The sequence below is a fragment of the Onychostoma macrolepis genome, chromosome 03 (genome assembly GCF_012432095.1).
Source record: "Onychostoma macrolepis isolate SWU-2019 chromosome 03, ASM1243209v1, whole genome shotgun sequence".
Classification (NCBI taxonomy): domain Eukaryota; kingdom Metazoa; phylum Chordata; class Actinopteri; order Cypriniformes; family Cyprinidae; genus Onychostoma; species Onychostoma macrolepis.
The window spans coordinates 8,825,193-8,845,885 of record NC_081157.1 but is presented as its reverse complement, the minus strand read 5'-3'; the positions used below and the strand labels follow the sequence as shown (position 1 = coordinate 8,845,885).

Sequence of the window (20,693 nt, the reverse complement as noted above, 5' to 3'; positions counted from 1 at the left end):
TGAAATAAATATTTTCCTCCCTGTGTTTCCTTCCTGCTGTGTGAGCTACTGAAACACTTTAGTATTCAGCATCCAACTCAGCCTGCAATTAAATGAAGTTTTGTATAGGTTTACTACAAGTTTGTAGATTGCTTTTGTAAATTTAATATCCAATACAGGCATATTGCGATATAAAACTCATGTGTGTGTGTAGGCTCTATTAGCCTTAACCTAATTTTGTATTAATACTGTTAGCAGTAGTTGTTTAAAAAACAGGCCAAATAAAAATCACATTTACCAGGGCTGCATTTCCCAAAAAACATTGTATGTCTAAGTTGATCGTAGAAACATCAGTGATGTCAACAATCAACTTAACCTTAGCTCATGATGCTTTTGGGAAACACAGTCCTAAACATCGCAGCTAACAGCAGCGACTTTCAAAATGTAGGATTCCATTTACTGAAAAAATCCCGGCTAACGTTAACATTAGTGCCCTACTTTGACGTAGGCCTACATTATAGATACTATAAGCAGTGACGCTAAAGCATTCAAAATGCCACGCTTTACAGCACTGTGCAGCGTTTCCAAGGATGAAAACATTTCTTTATCATGATATTCTTACAACATTCAAAAAAGCAAACAATTAAAGGTGATGTATGTAGGATTGGCACCTAGCAGTTGAACTAGGTATTGCAGTCCAAATTCAAAATATTGGAGATGGGGTTTTTTTCACCCGGCCCCTGCTCCTCAGACTTGACGCACACGCAGGTTGCCAGATTAAAACGACACCAACAGGAATGAGCGCACATGACGATGAATTAAATTAAATATGCTGTGTTTTCCGCCAACTGGCAACCCGGGGTGCCGAAATACAATTGGGTAAACTGGCAGTGGGCGGGTTTCGCAAACCATAACAAACACAGACATTCCGGGCCGGAATGCACATTTTCAAAGGAGAATAACTGACTGTAGCATTGTTTTTCAGATAAACAAGTATGTTAACTTAGCATGTTTTTTAAATATCTGCAAACATATTATGGTATTTTTATGCTTTAGTAGAGTCAAAATCCTACATACAGCACCTTTAATGTTCACAGACAGAGGTGTCATGTCCATTCATGCACGTGCCCTCTCAGATTTTTGAGCCAAGTGGATTTTGAATGCAGCTTCCAAAAGATGAAAAATAGCCGAATAATATTTTTTATATTTGATACTATCACAGATCAGCCAGGCTCCACCACCAATCCATCACAGCGATCCCAATCACCCGAGTTCTAATTCAGAACACCTGCACCTCATCTGCATCCAATCACCCAGCACTACTTAAGCACACACCCCACTTCAGTCATTTTCCGATCTCGTCAAGACATAGTGGACTCTCTCTACTCTTCGCCTACTACTTACCTTATACTAACCTGTTGGTATACGTACCTCCAGTTATCTCCACCGCTGTTTCCCTGGATCCCCATCATCTGCTCCACTCCGTGGATCATCCTCTCTCTCCTCCTCCGGCAACCTGAGGTGTGTGCTTCCCCTCAGCATCCACGAGTTCCTGGCAAGATACAAACCACGTCAGTTTATCCTTTCTCCATAACTTCAAGTATTCACAGACTCCACTCACCTCCATTGACTCCTTACCCTTGCTGAATCAAATAAACATCACGTTGTGTTCTAATCCTCTGTGTCCTGTCTACTTCTCTAACAGAAGATCGGACCTACAAGGACAGAGTGATTCAGCATGAGCCAACCGGATCCTTTCCAGGAGCTCGTGGATAATCTCCGGCAAATTCTCCGTCCCGCACCTCCACCAACACCACCGAGCACTTCCGTATCCACCGCCACCACTTCTTCGATACCGGTGATTGCCAGTCCCATGGCCCAACCAGCAGCTCCAGAAAACTAAACTTCATTAATATGACCATCGGCTGCATGAGAGGACATTAATCAAGTTTATTAACATGACATAGGCAGAAGAGGAAAACTGTCTGTTGTTTTTTGGATTCACAAAGTCACCAAAGTGTGCTTTACATTTGTGATGTCTTTATAGTTTGCTCTCTGCAGCTAATAATCTTCTGTAATTCTATTACATATATATGTGACCCTGGTCCACAAAACCAGTCATAAGGGTAAATTTTTCGAAATTAAACAATTTGGGGAATACATAAAGTGATTCATCTTGAAGAGGCAATCCGACAAACGAAGTGCTTGTAACACCAAGTCTCAGGCATTGTTTAAATAAGTACAAGCTAGCAAGGGAAGGAATAAATAAGGAGAAAGAGTTTTTTTTTTTTTTTTTTTTTGTGTAGGGTGAAGTCAAGTAGTGTCGAAAGAGATGAGTTTTCAGCTGTTGCTTGAAGATTGACAGGGATCCAGCACTCCGAATATGGGTGGGAAGATCATTCCACCAGCCAGGAATGGTGAACGAGAATGTTCTGGAGAGTGATTTTGAGCCTCTTTGTGATGGTACCACGAGGCGTCGCTCACTAGCAGATCTCAGACTTCTGGAGGGGATGTAGATTCTTAATAGTGAGTGCATGTAGGTGGGTGCTGAGCCTGTGGTTGTTCTATAAGCAAGCATCAGTGTCTTGAACTTGATGCGAGCCGAGATTGGTAGCCAATGCAATGAGATAAAGAGAGGTGGAACATGGGCTCTTTTGGGTTCCTTGAAGACCAGTCGTGCCGCCGCATTCTGAATCATTTGTAGAGGTTTGACTGTGTTTGATGGAAGTCCAGCCAGAAGAGCAGTGCAGTAGTCCAGCCTAGAAATGACAAGGGCCTGGACAAGAAGTTGTGCAGCATGCTCCGTCAGAAAGGGCCTGATCTTTCTGATGTTGTGTAGTGCAAACCTGCAAGATCGAGCAGTCTTTGCAATGTGGTCTTTGAAGGTCAGCTGGTCATCAAAGATTACACCAAGATTTCTGACCGAAGTTGATGGGGTTATTGTTGATGAACCTAACTGGATCGTGATGTCATGCTGTAGAGTTGGAGCGGCGGGAAAGACAAGAAGCTCAGTCTTTGCCAGGTTGAGCTGGAGGTGATGTTCTTTCATCCATGCCGAGATGTCCGCCAGGCAACCTGAGATCCTTGCAGCTACCGTTGGATCATCTGGTTGAAAGGAGAGATACAGCTGTGTGTCATCAGCATAGCAGTGGTAGGAGAATCCATGTGCCTGTATGATGGGACCCAGTGATGTAGTGTATGTGGAGAAGAGGAGGGGTCCAAAACCGATCCCTGAGGAACCCCAGTGACCAGTGTATGTGCTGGATACCTCCTCCCAGGCCACCCTGAAAGACCTACCAGTGAGATAGGATTCAAACCAGCGAAGTGGAATTCCAGCGATGCCTAGTGATGAGAGGGTGGACAGGAGTATCTGATGATTGACAGTGTCAAACGCGGCAGATAGATCCAGCAGAATGAGGACTGATGATTTGGAATGGGCTTTTGCAATTCGCAGGGCTTCAGTGACCGAGAGAAGCGCAGTCTCAGTTGAATGGCCACTCCTGAAACCTGACTGTTTAGCGTCCAGTTTGTTGTTCTGTGAAAGAAACAATGAGACCTGGTTGAAGACAACACGTTCAAGTGTTTTCGCTATGAATGGAAGGAGAGAGACAGGTCTATAGTTTTCTATAAGAGAAGTGTTTAATGTAGGTTTTTTGAGCAGTGGGGTTACCCGAGCCTGCTTGAACGCAATGGGGAAGATGCCTGTGAGGAGGGATGTGTTGATGATGTGTGTGAGTGCCGGTAAGAGCGTGGGAGAGATTGCTTGCAGAAGGTGTGAGGGGATTGGGTCAAGAGGACATGTAGTAGGATGGTTGTAGAGGAGAAGTTTGGATACTTCAGCCTCCGTCAGGGGACAGAAGGAGAAGATGGGAGTTTTAGCAGTGGATGTGGTTGGTTGGGGGTCCTGTGTGCGTGGAGGTGAGAACTGATCACTGATCGATCTAGTTTTGTCTGTAAAAAAAGTTGCAAAGTCATCAGCTGTAATAGAAGTGGTGGGAGGTGGTGGAGGGGGACAGAGGAGAGAATTAAATGTTCTGAAGAGATTACGCATGTCTGGAGCGCTGTTGATCTTGTGGAAATGTGAGGATTTGGCAGTGTGGACATCAGCAGAGAAAGATGAGAGCAGAGACTGATACCTACTCAGGTCCGACGGGTTGTTTGATTTGCGCCATTTTCTCTCTGCCGCTCTGAGTTTAGTCCGATGTTCACGAAGAACATCAGATAACCAGGGGTTAGAAGGGGCAGCCCGTACTGACCTAGAGGAGAGAGGACAAATGTCATCTAGACAAGAAGTTAAGGTAGAGCATAAAGTTTCAGTAGCTGCGTTTACATCCAGAGATGAGAAATGGGTGGGTGAGGGAAGAGAGGATGATACTACAGAGGAAAGATGGGAAGGAGAAAGGGAGCGTAGGTTTCGTCTAAAAGTAACCGGTAGGGGGGTTGGTGGCACACGGGTAGCAAAATGTAGTGTAAATGTAATGAAGAAATGGTCCGAGATATGTAGCGGTTGTACCAGAATGTTATCTGCAGTACAATTGCTTGTGTAAATTAAATCAAGTGGGTTGCCTGATTTGTGTGTGCTAGTAGTGGTAAGGCGATTGAGATCAAATGAAGCTAGGAGTGAGTGGAAGTCTGTAGCATAAGGCTTGTCTAGGTGAATGTTGAAATCACCAAAGACTAAGAGTAGAGTGCCATCCTCCATGAAAGAGGACAACAACCCGTCCAGCTCCTCTAGGAAGGTGGCTAGAATTTGTCCAGGGGGACGGTAGATTACCACAATCTGGAGTTTTATCGGAGCTGATACAGTAATGGCATGACATTCAAATGAGTTGTAATTGCATAGGGTAGAGCGGGTTGAGTATTTCCAATTGTTTGAAACGAGCAGGCCAGTACCCCCACCCCGGCCAACTTGACGCAAAGTGTGAGAGAAAGAGAAATTAGTAGAGAGAGCAGCTGGGGTTGCTGAGTCTTCTGGACGAATCCAGGTCTCAGTCAAGCCCAAGATGCTGAGAGTGGATTTTAAAGAAAAGGCAGAAATGAAGTCAGCTTTGTTGACGGCTGACTGACAATTCCAGAGACCCACAGAGAAAGCCAGAGGTGTAGTGGAAGATGTAGAGATAGGGCGTAGGTTAGCAGGATTACGTTGCCGTCTGCGAGTGATGTTAGAGCGAGGCTGAGAGAGAACCGGAATGTTTTGGAGACACATGATAGAGGTAGAAGGAAAGAGGATAGGAAAGCAGAGTGTGTGAGGAAGGAAAAAAAGATACTTAAGTGTGTAGCTCGGTGTCATTGCTCGGTTAAGTCGCGCAGGAAAAAGTCGCAGGTCTTTACACTCCTCGGTCTTCACACGAGGAGGCTGAACACGACAGCTGAACGCTTCCGCGTCAGCGCACAGACCTCAAACAAATACACAGTCTAGAGTGAAAAAAAAGCTGTGGTCGCTTTTAATTAGCACAAACACCAGCCATTCGCAGGGCAATGGCTCAAATCGAAACTAACACTTCGCACTTAAGTGCAGGAAAGGAGTTTAAGCTAAAGGGGCAGTTATTCTAATGACCAGCAATCAAAAATATAAACCACAACGAAAAAGCAGAATAGAAATAGGTAGGAAACAAACTATTCTTTCCTAGCAGCAAGTAATTAATTTAAACAACAGAACTAAGAACAAGTATTAAAACACTTACGCGCTGCCGTCCGTCTCTTCTGGTGACTAATCGCCTTCTCCCTAATCAAAAATCACCTTAAAGTTGTCCAAATGAAGTTCTTAGTAATGCATATTACTAATCAAAAATGAAGTTTTGATATATTTACAGCAGGAAATTTACAAAATATCTTCATGGAACATGATCTTTACTTAATATCCTAATGATTTTGGCATAAAAGAAAAATCAATCATTTTGACCCATACAATGTATTTTTAGCTATTGCTACAAATATACCCCAGCGACTTAAAACTGGTTTTGTGGTCCAGGGTCACATATCTGCAAACTGATCATACTTGTTAGTTATACTTTCATTGTTTCAAAATGCACGATCTTTGTAATAACACAGCAACATGATGTTCTTTCAGTTTAGTACTTTTAAAAATCATTTCATTTAAAAGCAAAAAATGCAACATGCATGTTTCAAATCAGCCATGTTGCTGAATTAGAGATGTTACAGTAACACAGGCCACAGTTGTCACATTAAATAAATACACTTACATTTTCTAAATTACATACTTACATTTAAATTAATCATTTGGTACAATACACTTATTGTGTGCATACATGTTTTTACATTGTACCTATATTTTTAAAAATACCTGGATGTAATTACATCTGTAATTCATTTCTGTAATTACACTGTTGACCAATCTTTTACACCTAAACCCACCCTTAAACCTACCCATACCACCAAACCTGTCCCTAACCTTACCTGTATCACACCTCAATAGCAGCAGAAATGTTTTGCAATACAATGATCACAATAAGTAGATTGTACTTATTTTTTCAACGTAAGTACACAGTAGTTAATGCCACCTAATAAATGTTTACATACACAGGCAGCTTTTGAGAAGCTTATAGTCTAAAATCTTGTTACACACTGCCCTCTTGTGGTGTAAAGGTGTAAATATGAGTGCACTGTTATTTCAATATAATCACTGCTTCAGCTGCTGAAATACTGAATTAAAACAGAAATATTTTGTTATTTAGTAGCTTTAGCTGCCAAAAGAGTTCCAGGGATTAAATACATGAAACATTTAGTGGATTGGGAGTAAACAACGTTTAGACACATCTAGTAAATATTTGCTTCTAGTGTCTTTAGTTAATGTCTTACTGAGTATAACAAGATTTTTTAAATTGCTGTATCTGGAAATGTCATGTCATTACCCTTTTTTAAAGATATCTTGAAATCAGTCTTTATTAACAGTTTATAAATCAATCACATTGAGCATAAAATGTTTGACAAAAAAAAAAAAAAGCAAAATGATCTTAATTGTGTTATTTATAAATGGACTGCCCAAAGTTTTTCATTTCAAAGTGGGATTTGCCGGGAAATATTACTTCCATTCAGAAAAGAAAAACACATTTTGGAAATGGGAGACAGAATGGAGAGAGGCAGCAGTAACGACTCTGACAGGAAATGACATGCATGTTGTTCCTGGTCATTGCTAATTTGCATCAAAAGAGAAGAAACTAAAACATAAATTTCCTAGGAGGGGGGCAGTTGTCATTACTGTGGCCAGCGCCGATCCTAGACTTCTGGGGGCCCTACGCAAAACTCTGTCGCGGGGGATGGATGAAACGCATTTGTCTGTGTTTCTCTCAGTCTCGAATCGCGCTCACAGAAAGCGCTCGAGAAACAGCATCTCTTCCGCGGCTCGGTACGCTTTCAAATAGTTTTTTTTAATAAGAGCAAGAGACTGTACGACATTCACGTTGCATGATTTGGCTGATTTTTACGTAGAGAGCGTGACAGTTCACCGCATTAAAATAAATGATAATTCGTGTTTTCATCATTGCTTGCGTATTCTGCGTATAGGGAGGATCGGCTCTGACTGTGGTAAACCTGGTCATGTGGGGCCGCTTGCTGTTGGGTCTGTGAGTGCTTGATTTCTCCAGTAATCTACAACGAAGATGAAAGTGTACAATTCACCTACAGGACACGGACCGGTGAGGAGCCCAGGTTAGAGCCAAAGTGCAACAGGCCTCAGTGGACAACCCTGCGGTGAAGACTTTCTCATAGGTTTCCCCCAATCAGGGGTCCATAGGTGTCAAATCACTAGATTGAGGGGAAACACTATACGATCACCAGAAGTGTAATGTAATAAGGTTTCAACATAAAAACTAGATCAATAGAAGTAAAACAATCAAGCACTCTAGTATGGAGCATCACCTCAGACATCCATGATGTAAATCAAGGATATAACAGAATAAGTTTTATGTGCCTGCAACTTCAAATTACTTGATGGCAAGATGGGGCTTCTGTTAACACAGACTATAGAATGGACCAATGAAGGTTAAAATGTGCATTATGTGAGAGATATTAGAACTCATGAGGGACTGTGGGAATATTAATCTTCTAGAAAGCAGCACTCTTGCTTGTGTGATATTCTTGTCTATTATATTATAAAGAAAGAAAAAACAAAAAGAGGCAATTCATCTCTTAAATTTTGGGTGCATTTTTATTTATCTTTGTGGCATTTCTGACCTTGCGCAATCCTAGCCAATGCCAGACTCTCTTTGGATAAAAGCGTCTGCTAAATGCATAAATGTAAATGAAGAGGGAGGCCAAATTTAAATAAAAATAAAATCTAAAATCTAAATAAGCATCTTGCAAAAAGGCACTTATGCAGTCAGTCTGATGCTCAAATCCAGGCTTTTACAATGGCTTTTTAAAACTGGAAATAGATTTAGTTTACACCTTCAAATGCTTCAAAGGGTGAGAAAATACATTTCCCATCTGAAATATTTTTGTTTTTCATATATTTTATATGGCCATATGGGAGCGACCTTCTGCCTTTAATCTGAAGATAACCTTTTACTTCATGGAAAGAACATGCCAGTTTTGAAGAGGACATAAACATTTATTTTTATTCAAATCAATTTAAGTCACAGGAGAAAAAACATTTTCTGTTCCAGCATGCAAACATTGATTGGAGATAGAAACCCTATCTTGAAGTTGTAAAATGAAAGAAAATTAAGGATTATGGAAGAAATTAAGTTTTAGTCTACACTAAGCAATGAAATTAAATTTTTACTAATCAGAAACATTATTTTAATATGAATATAAGTGTGTTAAAGTCTGGGATCATGACATTCCTTTTATTCTCTTTTTTATATTTTATTTTATTTATTTATTTTGCATTTAATAGACCGCAATTGAAAAAAAGCAATTGAAACACATTGAAAAAAGAAAGGTTAAACAATTGTTGGCAACTTTTTATACTTTGTAATAAATTGTACTATGCTTATTAACTATCCTAGAGAGATACATGACAGATCATGACTATAATGTATATAAGTGGAGTAAATGAATTCTGTACTGAGCAATTGTTGTAAATGTGTATAACATTTGTAAATCAAAACTAAGTTGTGTCTAATATGAGTGTTTGGGTAAGAAAACGGAAGTACTTCATCCAGCATCTAACTTTGATTTCTTTCTTGTCTGAGAAGAGCAGAGAACTTCCACATTTCGATGCACTGCGAGAGCAGAATCTCTTCAGGGAAGAACTCGTCCACCTCAGGAGGAACGTCCAGATCTTTACGCTCCATGTAGGCCACAACAGTTTCTTTCAGACTGGAGGACAGACAGAAATCAATCAGTTATGATACATTTCTGTTGTATGTTCAACATATGCTCTTGCTCTGAGTTTGACAAGAGGCAGTACAAACGCAGGCTGATAGACTACATGTAAATAAAGCAATAAGCCCCGTATACGTAGTAAGGTTTCACAAAATAAAACAGAGCAAATAAGTGTAATGATATTAATAAAAACAGTATTCTTCCAACCACAACTGTTTCTGAGGAACTACATTGTTTGGTGGAACAAAGTGGTTGCCAAGCAAGTAAACAAAGGTGTATGTTTGTAGTGCAACGGCTTCGAACGTGGCTCAACCAATCAGAATCAAGGACCCGAACTATCCGTTTTATAATGTGACATTGGGGCTCAGAGGAAAATCGCTTCCACATAACCAGTCAGAAATTATGTCAAGTAACATTTCATGAGCCTTGAGTACACAAAAATTGCTTAATTCCAAACTAGGCATTACAAATTCAACAGGCTGAGAGGACAATAACATGCAGTTCGCTAAGCGAGTCAGATTCAGGGACCACTCTGATGAATTCATGGAATTCACTTATTAGTGAAGGATTCGTTAGACTCGTTCAAATCAGTAACTTGAGGGGAAATAATTCATTAACAAGGTAAGATACCCCTTAACAAGCTTTTTCAGAACACTTCACAGATGTGGTCAGATCAGAGATGGAAATCAGCTGTTGGGAAGTATACAGTTACATATAACAGAATTATGTAATTTCACATTGCCACTGAAAGCTTGAGGCTAAAACTTGTCTGAGACTTGCCACCATGGCAAGTGATACAATTTGTGTTCCTGTGTTTTAAAATTGCATTCCAGTGCTGTGCTTTAAAATTAATTTATTACAATCTTAATTCAAGTGATGAAGGATTTTGAAAGTCTGACAGTAATCAGTGTCTTGTGCTACCGAAGGTTAACTACTATAGGCTAAAAACACTAGTAAGAAATTTAAAAAAGTAATCAAATGTAATCAGTTACTTTAATAAAGTAATTAAAATAGTTACACTACTTATTACATTTTAAATAAGGTAACTAGTAATCTGTAACCTATTACATTTCCAAAGTAACCTTCCCAACACTGGAAATCAGAAATAGAAAACAAACATTTGGAAGTAATTATTACAATGGAAATGCATAAGCCATGTCTTACTTGCCACATTTATTTTAATCTGTACAATCTTAGCAATTTTATGTAGCACGGGTATATTTGTAGCAACAGCCAACAATACACTGTGTGGGTCAAAATGATCCATTTTTCTTTTATGCCAAAAATCATTAGGATAAGATCATGTTCCATGAAAATATTTTGTAAATTTCCTACCATAAATATATCAAAACCTAATTTTTGATTAGTAATATGCATTGCTAAGAACTTCATTTGGACAATTTTAAAGGTGATTTTCTCAATCTTTTGATTTTTTTGCACCCTCAGATTCCAGATGTTCAAGCTTGTTTATTCAGCTTTCAGAAAATGTAGAAATCTCAATTTCCAAAAATTGACCCTGATGACTGGTTTTGTGGTCCAAGGTCACATATGTACATTAACAACCAAAGTAGAAATCGCTTGTTCTGCATGAATCACATTAATGATCAATGTTGTATTCAAAACAGTAAATGTTGCTTACCCCCAGTCAGGCCTGTAAGTGTCCGTGGTTTTGGGTTCTTCAGAACTAAAAGCAGAAATTCATGAATCTCCAACAGGAAGGCACCAGCGCTAGACTTGGCGAAAAAACTAGTGAGCCTTGTCTTGTGTTCCTCCTGCAGAGGATGTTTGTACTCTTCACTGATGTCCTTAAATGGGTCCTAATGAGCAGATGAACATAGTCACATACAAACTCACTGAAGGCACACGGCAGAATACTGTTTAGTGTATTGAGTGTCTCACCCCCTTCAGACGTAGCAGGGTCTCTGACTTCAGAGAGCTGAGCAGCTGCCACAGCGCCACACAGTGTTTCAGGCTGCACCTGCTTAATGCCTGCACACACAGTTAGCACTTGTTCACTAAAGTATCATACATATTCAAGTTACAGTTATATAATGAATATGGGCTTACAGTGCACACTCTGAGCTTTAATTTAAAGGTATTCTCATCAAAATTGGAGGAAAGGTTCAGTTAAATGCAGCAAAGTTGATTGGACGGCGCTTTATAGTACAAATGGACGATGACCCAAATCACAGCAAAAGCAACCCAGGAGTTTTTGAAGGTAAAAAAGTGGAATATTCTGCAATGGCCAAGTCAATCTCCTGATCTCAACCTGATTGAGCAGCATTTCACTTGCTGAAGACAAAACTAAAGGCAGAAAATGGGGGACTGTGTATAAAAATGGTTGTAATTCCTAAACATTTTGTGTTGTATTTTTGTTCAACCCCTTGAATTAAAGCTTAAAGTCTGCACTTCAATCACATCTTGATTGTTTCATTTTAAATCTATTCTAGTGGCATACAGAGCCAAAATTATGAAAATTGTGTCAGTGTCCACATATACAGTATATGGACCTGACTGTATGTTTTATTCATTGAATCATGTTTAACACTACTTTGAAACAATCTGTATTGTATAAAGCGCTATATGAAAAACTTGACTTAATACCAGTGAGGATGGCATCCTAGTAACACTGCCCTGCACAGACAAATAATGAAGACAATGTGTGTTCATGACCAACCTTGAATACATGTGGGGCAATGTTGTCAGTCATCTGCAGCACCTCCTTCAAATAAGTGCCCAGCTGCACCTGTGGATCTCCCCCGGTCATGGCAAGGAAACCCAGGGCCAGCTCGACTGTGGACAGTGCCTCACACACGTCACTGTAGGACTGCAGCTCCTTCACGAGGTTGTGCTGTGTAAGAGCCTGCAGCAGCTCCTTTGAATGAAGGAAAAAAAATCACTATATGGCTTGTGAAATTTTACAACTATATCTAAGCATTGTAAACATGGATTTAATTAAATATACATTTTATGTTGCATATAAACAATTTAAAGAAATGTTCATTAAGAGCATTTTCACACTAAAGCCTTTTTGTGGACCTGGGTCTACAAAATAGTAACCAATACATTAATTTAATGATTAAACATGTATTATGCTAAAACAAATAATGCCACTTACTTGTGGAACTTTGCCCTTCACATCCATAAATATGATCTCATAATTTCTGTCCTGTCTTCTCACCACTGTCGGAATACCCTATACAAATAAATATATATTTTTTTTAAGTATTCTATAATCCTCAAGAGCATTTTCAACCATTGTTGTGATGTGACATACATTAAGGGTTATGAGAGGTTTGCCCTGTAGAAAGCGGGTTAAGATCTGTTGCTGAATGTTGGGCAGGTCGTACTCCGTCAGTGTTTCCTGACCGCGCTCCATGCTGTACTGGCAGTTGGACAGTATCAGTGGAAGAAGATCCCGCTCATACTCGTAATGGATCACATGCAGCTCTGTCAGGTCAGCTGGGCTTACCGTGTAACTGATGGAAACAGGACAGAGAAAAATAAGATACAGTAAAATTCAGAGGTGGACAGTAACTAAGTACTGTTGTTACTGTATTTAAGTACATTTTCAAGTATCTGTACTTTACTGGAGTATTTTTATTTTGGGAAACAGTTTATGGCGGGGCCCCTCTCTGACCACAATAGTGGACAAAGGTTTGTTACATTTTGATTGGATCTTGGTGGACTAACATAAGCAAACTGTCCAACACCATCAGATAAAGATGCCAGGACAACAGCCACCTCTTAGAGAGCAGGAAGACGACGTTTGGTACAAAGCCCGGGAAGGACAGGACTTCCTATTGGTCAAAATTCAGTTTCTGCCCTTCACCCACCAACAGACTGATTCCTAAGGTTTTGGCCTGTGACCGCCGTTAAAATTCCTTAGGACCTCTGGATGCAGCAGCAGTGGGTGAAACAAAGAGAGATCACAAAGTTCCATCCAAATCCATTCATAACCATGTTCTCAAACCTTAAACTGATGCAAACTACAACACACACATCTCATACTTGTTCAGAGAAATAAGTATTCTCAGTGACAGTGACGTGTAGTGCAAAATCTTACACAAACTCAGCTGTTGATGCACAAATGAATGCATGCATGACAGTTCAATCTTCTTCCATCATGTTTGGACTCGATGTGTTCATAACATTGCAAAAGGTATTCTGGTTGTGGTTTGGTAAGTGAATGATGCATTGGTAAAGCTTTAGTGACACTTTTCTGATTGTGTGTTTGGACTATGCAAATAAGTTCCACAGGAGGTAGAAACTGCCATTCCTGTTGCTTTGAGAGTATGTGTGTTCTCTCCATTTTTTTTTTTTTTCAAAGACAGCTTCCAATTACCTTACATTGGGAAATGAGCTTTAAAGAAGGTTGCTACAGAGATGACATCCTGCCCCAAGGAAGATAATGTGGTAATACCCATAGGGACTGTTCCTTCAGAACTGTGTGCCCACGGAAGAATGTCTGCGGTAGGTCCTACCTTTTCTAGGGATGGACTGCTACAGCTTCAGAGATTGGACAGTCTTTACCGACTTGGAACCGTACCATGGAACAATACACACAAGGGATTACCCAAAGGGGATTCACTACATATGGAGCATCTAGCCCATCACAGGGGCTGGCCGGTCCCAGGTATGCTAACACAAGTGTTGGGGCTAGCGTCTGACTCCTCCGCCAAGTCTGACTGCTGAGAAGATGCCAGAGGAACTTACTGGAGAGCTTATAAGTCAGTCGCATCTCCTGATGAGGGGAATGGCACAGCAAGCGAGACACAGAGCCATCCTTCCCGCCAATTGCCAATCAACCTGGAGACTGTAGAATCTCACACAGTGTCGCCCAGCCTGCAGCTCTACAAATATCAGATAGAAAGGTGCTATGCGCCAACGCCCATAGACAGCAAGACTCCTAGCTGAGTGAGCAGTCATTCTGAAGGGGCACAGCTCACCTTGCAAATGGTACGCCAAGGCGATGGCGTCCACTATCCAGTGAGCCAACCTCTGCCAGCCTTCCCCTTCTGCTGTCCTCCAAAGCAGACAAAGAGCTGCTCAGAGATTCTAAAGCACTGGGTGTGGTCCACATAAGCAGAGCACGACCGGGACATAGCAATTCTAAAGCTGGGTCTGCCTCCTCTGGTGTCAGTGCTTGCTAGTTCACCACATGGTCCCGAAAGGGAGTGGTGGGAACCTTGGGCACATACCCAGGCCAGGGGGCATCAGGATAATGTGACAGTCGACCGGCCCAAATTTTTCTAGATACGTTCCATTGCCCGAAAACACAAAATTCAGTGACTCAAAGGGGTCCTCTGCAGTCAAGTGAGGGACGGCCTCTGTTCCAAGACTTCTTGCAGGAAGGAAAACCTAATGCAGATTTGGAGTCTTTGGGGGTCTTCTCTAGGAGAACATCACCACTCAGTGAACAGAATCAACCTCATAGTGTAGGCCTGCTTCGTAGGCCTTGTTTGGGTGATGGTAGCGACAACGGAAGGAGGAAGGCCACTGAAGTCCTCCACGTCCCATCCAGGAGCCACATGTGGAGGTCCCATTGATCTGGATACGGGTGCCATATGGTGCCCGGTCCCTGAGAAAGGGGGTCCTTCCTCAGGGGAATTTGCCAAGGAAGAGCTGTCGCGAGGAGCATTAGATTTGTAAACCAGGTCAGAGTGGGCCAGTACGGCACAATCAACAAGACATGTTCCTTGTCCTTCCTGAATTTGCACAGTGTCTGTGCAAGCAGGCTCACTGTTAGAAATGAATATTTGGCCAGCTGTGTACCAGTGCATCCGTGCCTAGGCCAGGGAGTAAAACAACTGGCAGGATTCCTGGGAAGTGAAAAGGTCTATCTGGGCCTAGCTGGACCGTCTGGGGATGGAGTCTCCATTCTCCAAGGAGCATGGGCTGTCATAAAAGCGCATTGGCTGCACAATTGAGATCTCCTGGGATGTGAACAGCCTGCAGCGATTTGAGTCATGTCTGACTCCAAAGGAGGAGATGGCAGGCGAGCTGAGACATACTACAGGAGCGTACTCCACCTTGGCGAAACCGGCGCAGGGCTAGAAGCACCGCCAGCAGCTCCAGAAAATTGATGTGTGATGTGGTTTCATATGAAGCAATCTGAGTGGGGTGACCGTGGCTGCAGATGCCATATGCCCCAAGAGCCTTGACTGGGCACGTTTGTTGGTGGGAGGTGATGTCATATTGACCAACTCCATTCTGAGGGGCTACATAACTGCTCTCGAGACTGTGCTAGGATTAGCCAATTGTCGAGATAGCTGAGGATCCTGATGCCCACTTCCCATAATGGGGCAAGGGCACCGTCCGTGACTTTGGCAAAGACATGGGGAGACAGGGACAGCCCAAAGGGGAGGAAACCTTGTACTGGTACGCCCGACCCTTAACCGCAAACCGAAGAAACGGCCTGTGTTGAAGTAATATCAAGATGTGAAAGTATGCATCCTTCCGGTCTATGTCTGCAAACCAATCCTGTAGACGAATGGACTTGAGAATGCGTTTCTGCGTCAACATCTTGAACGGGAACCTGCCCAAGAAACGGTTCAAGACTCGCAAATCCAGGATTGGTCATAGCTTGAGAAGATGTTGCGTCTTTGAAGCACCGCCTTCTTGGCTACTGGCGGAGAACGTCGAGTCTGAGAGTGAGGAAGTGGAGCGTCACTCACTGTCAGGCTCTGACTCAGATGACCCAAAGGGAGAGGAAACTGCTCTTTTTGTGAGTGGTTGGGCGGAATGGAATTCACTCTTTTGCGAGACACTCAGCCTTCCATCAGAGGCAGAGATATTGTGTGATATTGCTCGCCTCCTGAGGGGCAGGTGATGCCACCTTCCTGTAGCTGCAGGGGGATGTCCTCATTGAAAAGCAGACTGGGGGGAGCTGCGGCAGGACAGGGAAGGGTGTGCTTGATCAACCTAATGTGCTTTTGGACCGCTGAGAACTGCTGGGCGAAGTCCTCAACAGTGTCACCGAATAAAGCCAGCCTGGGAGATGGGGGTGTAGAGAAAGTGAATGCTGTAAGCCTTGGCAGCCAGGGCTGATGAGAACTTGCATGCCTTGGACGGGATTTATGGCCAGCTGTGGTCAGGTGGCGGAGTTCTGCGGGCACAAGCTCCACTGGAAGAATGTTCGCTCCCGAGGAAGGCAGCTCATCGGAATCAGACGACAGCCCACTCTCTTATGCTGTGATAGACGTCCGGTCCTTGGGGGGAGCCCCAAATGACATGCTGGGCTCACGGCGGGATGGACCAGCGATATTACTCGGATGTTCGACCGGAATATGAGCTGATAAGGAGTGGGAGGTCTGTGGGGATTGGCCCAACTAATTAGCTCCCACTGTAACCCTCAGGCTTCCAAGTGACGCCTCCCTTTGCTATGCAGAGGGGCGAGCACGGGTAGCACCCAGATCCACTTGCCTATGTTCATTGGCTCTCTTACTCAATGAAGCTGATAGGGATCCCAAGGGAATCTCCATATGCCATCACGACATCCGTTGAAGTGACAGACAGAAATGGAACTAGTATGTTTGCATAGCATTGTTCTTAAAATACTAACACATTTTGCCCAATGTGACTTCTTTTTTATATTGTATGTTTATATTTAACATCACTTTAGGAACAATATTTAGTTTTTCTCAATTCTATGTACTAAATGGTATATTTTGTTATTTTTAGTTGTTTGCACACTTAACTGCTACTGATAATTACTGATATCAGAGTATGGCAAGTTTTGATAATAAAAATCTTTTCCGTACTTCAATACATATGACGTTGCTGCATAATCCTCCATATTGACTAGAGAACATATGACTCAGAACCATTTTTAAATGTAACTATGGGTGTTTTTTCTCATCTTGTATCACTGGACATTCTATCATCAAGCCACATGATTTGATATCTCTAGGATGAGTCATGCCGTAATGATTATTACTTAGGGTTAAGGCTTTGCTCAACACAATAACCCTAAATGAGCAATGATTCCTATATAAAACACAACAAATTACATAAGACATCTGAACTCCTTACCCAGACTCCTCTCCGGTGTGTTTTTCCACAGTGTACATAAGGTCATTATGAAGGGCGATGAGGTAGCTGACAAGGGCAGTGGAGCACAGACCCAGACCACGTCTCTGTGGCAGCAGCACCTGCAGGTCAGTGTCCAGACTCAGATCCTTCTGAGTGTATTCAGCCGGCAGCTTTATCTCTCCTAAAAAAATATTCATTCATCAACAGAAAACAATAAACACTGCTCATCTGCCAAAGAAATTATTTAACAGTGGTCTAAAACAGGGTTAGTATGTAGGGGGTTGGTTTACCTGTGGTGGCCAGAGATACCCTGAGTTGGTTCCATGTTGACAAGAACATGTTTATGCACTTTTTATACCAAGCTAGTGAAGCTGTTGGTTGAAAATATGACACTATTACCGGGTTTACAATGAAAATAATAATTATTTATAGAGAAATGCCATATGCATGCAGAATTGCTGAAGACTTTTGCACTAAAATGGCTAAATTAACCACAAACAAGCTTGCTAAAATTATCAACAACTATTAATTTATCATAAATCAATCAATTATTGATGATACCAATGAACATCCGCATACTGACCCTAAGATAGGGCTGGACAAAGCTGCCCATTTAGATTCACATTCTTGCAGAGATCAATCTCCAGCCTGATCAAACTCTTGATTTTGACCTTGATTATTTTGTTCATGTTTGTTTGATTAGGACTGGAGTGAACTCTGCAGAAAACTTACTCTAGAGGGCCAGAGCTGTCCACCCCTCCACCAAGACAACATTTAGCCATGGCAAATGATTTCTTCATTTTCTATGACCAATTGTCCAGTACCTTCTTTATGGCTATCCAGAAACTCTCCAATGGTTTTGAAGGTTAAGTCTGCCACGTTCAGGAACTTCTTTACCAAATCCTTCTGGAGAACCAAGATGTCAGGAAGGAACTTCACTAGCCGTAACTCTGCTTCCTGAAATTAACAGTATAATGGCTAGATCAGTTACACAATTATTCATTACATTTAACAAACAATCCACAACAAACCAACAAGCAAACCCTGATGGTAGAGTCATATAAAAACCCTCCCCTGAATTGCAGGTAACTCCAAATGTAACACAGGCAAAGATGCATCAGCATGATAAAATGGAATTTAGAGAGAATTTTTTTGACAATTTTCACTATGAAATATACACATAATGATGACACAATTCACTATGAAGACAAATAATGCCTATTAAAAACTGACTTCTTTCCATTATTTCATAAACAGACTATTCTAGGGATGAACAAGCAGATTCCTAGGACATGGTATATTGTTACTGTTGTATATTGTCTTTCATATTGTATAATATTTTATAAATGCTTCATGAATAATAATAATAATAATTCCTTACATTTATATAGCGCTTTACATTGTGTGTGTGTGTGTGTGTGTGTGTGGGGGGGGGGTCTCCTCATTCATCACCAGTGTGTAGCATCCACCTGGATGATGCGACGGCAGCCATAGTGCGCCAGAACGCCCACCACACACCAGCTTATTGGTGGGGAGGAGACAGGGAGATGAAGCCAATCAGCAGATATGGGGATTGTTAGGAGGCCATGATGGTCAGAGGCCAATGGGCGAATTTGGCCAGGATGCCGAGATCACACCTCTATTCTTTTCGAAAGACATACTGGGATTTTTAATGACCACAGAGAGTCAGGACCTCGGTTTAACGTCTCATCCGAAGGACGGTGCTTTTTACAGTATAGTGTCCCCATCACTACACTGAGGCTTTAGGACCACAGGGTGAGCACCTCCTGCTGGTCTCACTAGCACCTATTCCAGCAGCAACCTAGTTTTCTCAGGAGGTCTCCCATCCAGGTACTGACCAGGCTCAACTCTGCTTAGCTTCAGTGAGTAACCAGTCTTGAGCTACAGGGTGACTGGGCTACAGTGAATGAACCACTAGTTAAATTAACCTAATTTATATAATGCTTGAAATCAAAATAATCCTCATTTACGTTACTATCAATTGGTGTATATCACACTCTTATAACATGCATTGTATGCTTGTTATATTAATCAGAGTATAAAGGGACCAAACTTCCTGCCCACTCTGATCATGCAAACGAGTCAGATTTCAAACAAAGAAACGTCTTTTTTATTGGTCAAGCCAAACTCAGGAGGTACGACATCGGCAGAAGTTAAAAGACCTTTATATCAGATCAGTTGTTCGTTAGTGGTTTTAGTCAAATGGCAAACTGGTTTCTCCTGTGAGAGGAATTTATGATCATTTACACTTTTATAGGAGTAAGGGAGAACAAAGCAGCTATGGCATTATTTATATTTTGATTACTGTGCACTATGATGTAAATAAACTACAAACAAAAAACTGACTCTTAATCTCCTCACATTCTTTGTTACCTGCCTCACAGTCACACTGATGGGCCATTAGGGGAGGCCCCTTTGTCTCTCAGGTGTGATTCACTAAATATTCATGCCCAGGATCATTTTCACATCATTTTGTAGCAAAGACTCTAGCCTACCACATCCACTTCTCAAAAGTCTGGCCCTCGAGATCCACTTTCCTGCAGACTTTAGCTCCAACCCTAATCAAACACCTGAACAAGCTAATCAAGGGTTTTAGGATTAGTAGAATGAAACAGGCAAGTGAATTTGATCAAACTTGGAGCTACACGCTGCAGGAATGTGGATCTTGAGGGCCAGATTTGAGGCTTGGCTAATGTGTGTTTACTATCGGTTTTATGCATAAATATCATTTTCCAAAAAAAACCAAACCAAACAAACCTGTACATACATGTTGCTTACACTAACATAGCACAGTTTGTGCAAAATACGATACAATCATACTTTAGCCATTAATATGTTTATAAGAAACTGAAAAAAGCACAAATGTGAGGGCAGGATCCAAAAAAAAACCCTCAGACCCCAGAGGGTTAAGTGTTAGAAGTAGCAGTTCCAAAGAGGTAATGTGCCAAGCCTTGCTCACATCTGTCCAGGTGCTAAAGGCTGGCCATCACATAGTGCAAACCAGCTAGAGCTGGATGCGTCTGTCGATATAAAATTTTGCCTAGAGACCAGGTCTATCTGTAAGTCCCTGTGGTCTAATTCTCATTCTTTTCTCATTAGATTTTAGCGTGGATGTCATTGCTAGGAAACTAGGAAATTGTTTTGCTTACTGTTGTAAACACATGCTCAAGTCGAGTTTGTTCTTGTGCGTATCACATAGCTTTTCAATTCCGGTTTGCAATCCTAATAATCTGCATACTGCAGACGTTTCCAAACTTATACTTTCCAATTATCCTACTACCTGTCCTATCCATCCTACTATCTGTCCAAATTCAAGGTATTAATGTTTGCCTACAAGACAACCACTGACTCCCCACCAATATACCTAAACT

General features: G+C 41.7%; 1 protein-coding gene and 1 pseudogene across 1 annotated transcript; both read right to left on the bottom strand.

Moving 5' to 3' along the window:
- Positions 1–1,677: 1,677 nt before the first annotated feature.
- Positions 1,678–4,067, bottom strand: LOC131534305 (uncharacterized). Its single transcript, XM_058767127.1, has 3 exons — positions 3,277–4,067; positions 2,206–3,084; positions 1,678–1,694 (listed from the first exon to the last, which is right to left on the bottom strand). The coding sequence occupies exons 1-3, from the start codon at positions 4,028–4,030 to the stop codon at positions 1,678–1,680; spliced, it is 1,650 nt and encodes a 549-aa protein (XP_058623110.1). The 5' UTR covers positions 4,031–4,067.
- Positions 4,068–8,258: 4,191 nt separating this feature from the next.
- LOC131537539 (E3 ubiquitin-protein ligase rnf213-alpha-like) overlaps positions 8,259–20,693 on the bottom strand; it is a 72,665-nt pseudogene continuing 60,230 nt past the window's right edge.